This window comes from Babylonia areolata, chromosome 15, assembly GCF_041734735.1.
Source record: "Babylonia areolata isolate BAREFJ2019XMU chromosome 15, ASM4173473v1, whole genome shotgun sequence".
Classification (NCBI taxonomy): domain Eukaryota; kingdom Metazoa; phylum Mollusca; class Gastropoda; order Neogastropoda; family Buccinidae; genus Babylonia; species Babylonia areolata.
The window spans coordinates 21,328,416-21,334,181 of NC_134890.1; the positions used below are offsets into that span (position 1 = coordinate 21,328,416).

The window sequence follows — 5,766 nt, forward strand, 5'->3', positions numbered from 1 at the left end:
AATAAACAGATAAATAAATAAATAAGCAAAAACGTTTCTCAAAGCGATTTGGCAAGTTCAAAACTCTGTGTATGGGAGTAGTTGTAGTAATAGTAGTAGTGGTAGTAATATTTATCTCTTTTCATGTAGTCTTCTAGTAAGGTGATGTAGCTCCCATCCCATGCATCACAGAATTTTCTGCAGATTATATTTATTTGGCCAAGTTCGGCCGTGGGAAATGAAGTATAGGAAAGTTCTATTCCTTGCGTGTAACTAGAGTTAGGTTGACGTTGCTGTTGTGAATCTCAGAACCCCCTGTGCTTTAATAAACGTTGCCCCTACAACTCCAGCAGAAAAAAAGAAAGAAAAAGAAAAAAAAGTAAGCAGTTGAGAAGTTTTAGAGACATTCTGGAGATGACAGAAAGAGTGAGAGTGAAAGAGAGAGAGAGAGAGAGAGAGAGAGAGAGAGAGAGAGAGAGAGAGAGAGAGAGAGAGGCTTCGAATGCTTCGAAAAGATGACGTTGTTTTAAATCCACAGAGGACCAGTAACTTGGGACATATGCAGCAGCTCGTCATAGCGACTGAATGTTTTGTTTTATTTTCCTCCTGATTCCGTGACATGCGCTTTTTATTTTATTTTATTTTATTTTTTGGAAGTAGAGACAGAGATCCGGAAGTACGTCACAGCCAGGCGGAAGTGCCGTGAGATACATGAGAGATCCGGCTAGGGAGTCACGTCGTATCAGGGAACTTCCGGCCATTGTGGTTGTGGTGCGATGACGTTGCAAAGCACGATGACGTCGCCCGTCCGTCCGCCCGCCAACCCGTCGTCGTGAAGTCACCAGCTATGGCCCTTGAGTCATACACAGTTCTTCCAACAGCGGCGACGTCTGTCGACTAATGTGTAGTCTGTCGCCTGCAAGAGAGAGAGATTCAAGATTCAAGATTCAAGATTCAAGATTCAAAAACTTTATTACTCAAGGATAAAGATTTTAGGCATCGCCCAGTCTTCACCAATCTGTCCTTGTGACAACAATAACAATAACAAACATTAACGATAACGACACAAAAATAATAATTTTGTTAACACTGCTACATCCACTGCTACTATAACGAAGAATGATCACCACCATCATCATTAACATCGTAAAAAGTAATAAAAACGAACGCATTCATACATTCATATCCATACACATGCACACACTCTCTCCACCCAACACACACACACACACACACACACACACACACACACACACACACACACACACACACACACACACATACTTATGCACATACAGAGACATGACCGAAGTGAGAAACATATAGCGGACATAAAGAAAACAGAGAAGCACAACTTTACCATTGCACATATACAAAAGTGATTAATTTGCTGATGCAGATGTTACAGGTAATAACATCCAATTTACAGGCGAACAAGTAAGAACAAAGCACAAAGGTAGAAATAAAATAAATTCACTGCATGTAGGTATAGATACAAACGTCACGGAAAAAGCATGATTTTTGTCTTTTTTAGCTGGTTATTAAAAATTAAAGAGAGAGAGAGAGAGAGAGAGAGAGAGAGAGAGAGAGAGAGAGAGAGAGAGAGAGAGGAATGTTGTTGAGGGAGGTTCAGGGTGTTTGGTGGTGATGACAGTTTTTCTGTCTGTCTCTGTCTCTGTCTCTGCCACTGTCTGTCGGTCTGTCAGTTTGTTTGTCACTTTCTCTCTCTCTCTCTCCCGCTCTCTCTCTCTATCTCACACTCTCACGCGTTCTCTCTCTTTCTCTCTCTCCCTGCCCCCTCTCCCTTCCTTTCTCTCTTCCCCCCTCTCTCCCTGCCCCCTCTCTCCCTCCCTCTCTCTCCCTGCCCCCTCTCCCTTCCTTTCTCTCTTCCCCCTCTCTCTCTCCCTGCCCCCTCTCCCTTCCTTTCTCTCTTCCCCCTCTCTCCCTCCCTCTCTCTCCCTGCCCCCTCTCCCTTCCTTTCTCTCTTCCCCCCTCTCTCCCTCCCTCTCTCTCCCTGCCCCCTCTCCCTTCCTTTCTCTCTTCCTCCCTCTCTCTCTCCCTCTCTCTCCCTGCCCCCTCTCCCTTCCTTTCTCTCTTCCCCCTCTCTCTCTCCCTCTCTCTCCCTGCCCCCTCTCCCTTCCTTTCTCTCTTCCTCCCTCTCTCTCTCCCTCTCTCTCCCTGCCCCCTCTCCCTTCCTTTCTCTCTTCCCCCCTCTCTCCCTCCCTCTCTCTCCCTGCCCTCTCTCCCTTCCTTTCTCTCTTCCCCCCTCTCTCCCTCCCTCTCTCTCCCTGCCCCCTCTCCCTTCCTTTCTCTCTTCCCCCCTCTCTCTCTCCCTCTCTCTCCCTGCCCCCTCTCCCTTCCTTTCTCTCTCCCCCCCTCTCTCTCTCCCTCTCTCTCCCTGCCCCCTCTCCCTTCCTTTCTCTCTTCCCCCCTCTCTCCCTCCCTCTCTCTCTCTGCCCCCTCTCCCTTCCTTTCTCTCTTCCCCCCTCTCTCTCTCCCTCTCTCTCCCTGCCCCCTCTCCCTTCCTTTCTCTCTTCCCCCCTCTCTCTCTCCCTCTCTCTCCCTGCCCCCTCTCCCTTCCTTTCTCTCTTCCCCCCTCTCTCCCTCCCTCTCTCTCCCTGCCCCCTCTCCCTTCCTTTCTCTCTTCCCCCCTCTCTCCCTCCCTCTCTCTCCCTGCCCCCTCTCCCTTCCTTTCTCTCTTCCCCCCTCTCTCCCTCCCTCTCTCTCCCTGCCCCCTCTCCCTTCCTTTCTCTCTTCCCCCCTCTCTCCCTCCCTCTCTCTCCCTGCCCCCTCTCCCTTCCTTTCTCTCTTCCCCCCTCTCTCCCTCCCCCTCTCTCTCCCTGCCCCCTCTCCCTTCCTTTCTCTCTTCCCCCCTCTCTCCCTCCCTCTCTTTCCCTGCCTCCTCTCCCTTCCTTTCTCTCTTCCCCCCTCTCTCCCTCCCTCTCTCTCCCTGCCCCCTCTCCCTTCCTTTCTCTCTTCCCCCCCTCTCTCTCCCTCTCCCCCCTCTCTCCCCCCTCTCTCCCTCCCTCTCTCTGTCTGTCACCCCTCTCTCCCTCCCTCTCTCTCTCTGTCACCCCTCTCTCTCTCCCTCCCTTTCTCTCTTCCCCCCTCTCTCTCTCCCTCTCCCCCCTCTCTCCCCCCTCTCTCCCTCCCTCTCTCTCTCTGTCACCCCTCTCTCTCTCCCTCCCTTTCTCTCTTCCCCCATCTCTCTCTCCCTCTCCCCCCCTCTCTCCCTCCCTCTCTCTCTCTGTCACCCCTCTCTCTCTCCCTCCCTTTCTCTCTTCCCCCCTCTCTCTCTCCCTCTCCCCCCTCTCTCCCCCCTCTCTCCCTCCCTCTCTCTCTCTCTGTCACCCCTCTCTCTCTCCCTCCCTTTCTCTCTTCCCCCCTCTCTCTCTCCCTCTCCCCCCTCTCTCCCCCCTCTCTCCCTCCCTCTCTCTCTCACCCCTCTCTCTCTCCCTCCCTTTCTCTCTTCCCCTCTCTCCCCCTCCTCCTCTCTCTCTTTCTCAGTGTATGTGTCTCTGTTTCTCTCTCTTCCTGTCTCTGTCTCTCAAAGTGTCTGTCTCTGTTAATCTCTATCGTGGGAATCCTGGTTGGTTCTTTCAGTATACGAGAACAGTGTCCTCATCTTTTTGGGAATTAAAAAAAAAAAAAATGTTTGCAAGGAAATTCCCTCTTTTCTGTCGCTCTCTTTCTTTTTGGCTTTTCCCTTTTCTTTCTTTCTTCAGTCTGTCACCCCTTCCCCTCCCCTCCCCTTTTCTGTCCCATTGAACCATTTAACCCCCCCCCCCATTCCAACAACCCCCTTCCCCCATAGCCCCCCCCCCCCCTTAATTTTCTGAAATATTGCCTTTTTTCTTCTTCTAAATGGTTTGCACTCTACTATATTGTATCTCTCTCTCTGTCTCTGTCTCTCGCTCTCTCTGTCTCTCGCTTTCTCTCTCTCTCGCTCTCTCTCTCACTCACTTTTTTCTTCTTCTAAATGGTTTGCACTCTACTATATTGTATCTCTCTCTGTCTGTCTCTCGCTCTCTCTCTCACTCACTATCCCCCCCTCTCTCTCTCCCAATATTCATCATCTCTCTCTCTCTTTCCCTCTCGCTCGCTCTCCCCCCACCCCACTCTCTCTCGCTCTTTGTTTCTCTCTCTCTCCCTCTCTCTCTCGCTCCCTCCCTCTCTCTCTCCCTCTATCTGTTTTGTTTCCTGTCTGCCCCGCCCCCCTCCCTCTATCATTTCGTTAACGAGCACCTAAGGTCTGTAGGTTAATACAGGCATCATGACTACAAACGATGGAACTCATTCCAGACACTTCACAGGATTGATGACCTGGAAAGCCCCATAGAAACAGTCGAGGGAGAAAGAGAGAGAGAGAGAGAGAGAGAGGGGGGGGGGTGAGAAAGAGGAGAGAGAGAGATTGGGAGAGAGAGAGAGAGAGAGAGAGAGAGAGGGGATAGTGTGGGAGAGAGAGAGAGAGAGGGAGAGAAAGAGATAGAGAGAGGGAGGTATTGGGAAGAGAGAGAGAGAGGAGAGAAATTGAGAGAGAGGGAAATGAGAAAGACACAGAGAGAGGGAGGGAGAGGGAGAGAAAGAGATAGAGAGGGGGGATATTTGGAGAGAGAGAGAGAGAGAGAGAGAGAGAGAGAGGAGAGAAATTGAGAGGGGGGAAATGAGAAAGACGCAGAGAGAGGGAGGGAGAGAAATAGAGAGAGGGGGATATTGGGAAGAGAGAGAGAGAGAGAGAGAGAGAGAGAGAGAGAGAGAGAGAGGATTGTGAGAGAGAGATGAGAGAAACTGAGAGAGAGGGAAATTGAGAAAGACAGAGAGAGAGGAGGGAGAGGAAGAGACAGAGAGAGGGGTATTGAAAGAGAGAGGAGAACAAGAGAAAGAGAGAGAGGGGGTGGGGAAGACAGAGAGAAACAGAGAGAGAGAGACAGAGACAGAGAGAGACACAGAGAGAGGGACAGACAGACAGACAGACACAGAGAGAAAGCAATAGAAAGAGACAGAGACAGAGACAGAGAGAGAGAGAGAGAGAGAGAGAGAGGGACAGACAGACAGACACAGACACAGACAGAGAGAAAGGAAAGAAAGAGACAGACAGAGAGAGAGAGAGAGAGAGAGAAGAACTGATAGACATGTCAGTACTGGACAACCCGATGCTCATAACTTGACCTTAAAGGAGCTTCACGAGAGTTAACAGGCCGTTCGTCTTCATCAGTCAGACAAAGTCTTCCTTCCCCTTCTCTCTCTCTCTCTCTCTCTCTGTCTCTCTCTCTGTCTCTCTTCCTGTTTCTCTGTCAGTCAGTCTGTCCCTTTCTCTGTCTCTTAGTCTCCGTTTGTCTCCCATTGTCTGTCTATCTGTCTGTCTGTGTGTCTGTCTATCTCTTTCTTCGTCTTTTGACACAAAGTGCGCGCACACACGTCCACGCACTCACGCACCCTCCAATACATTCAGACAACCACAACGTGCACGCACACACACACACACACACACACACACACACACACACCACACACGCACACACGCACACACACACACACATCACAAACCCCCCCCCCTCCCTCCCCCCCCACACACCACTTACACAACAACTGTTTAAACGAAGCCTTAGGTCTCTGCTGTTGCTGTTGTTGCTGTTGCTGCTGTAAGCCTGACCAAGGACCACCGGCAGCGACGGCGACTGAGGAGGCTGCCCGCTTGCTAAAGGGATGCTCACACGCCATGACGCAGTCCTGATACTGTCCGATGAGGTTCAGCAGTGCGTTGCCCAACCTGTGCGCCCGGCTGTG

General features: G+C 50.9%; 1 protein-coding gene across 1 annotated transcript in view; it reads right to left on the reverse strand.

The window, feature by feature from the left end:
• Positions 1–428: 428 nt before the first annotated feature.
• LOC143290219 (uncharacterized) overlaps positions 429–5,766 on the reverse strand; it is a 100,651-nt gene continuing 95,313 nt past the window's right edge. Inside the window, exons 2-3 of the mRNA XM_076599549.1 lie at positions 5,562–5,766; positions 429–895 (exon numbers count right to left, since the gene is read on the reverse strand). The exon at positions 5,562–5,766 is cut by the window's right edge and continues 56 nt beyond it. Of these exons, the coding sequence (XP_076455664.1) occupies positions 825–895; positions 5,562–5,766 (276 nt within the window). The 3' untranslated portion in view covers positions 429–824. The remainder of the gene's footprint in view (positions 896–5,561) is intronic.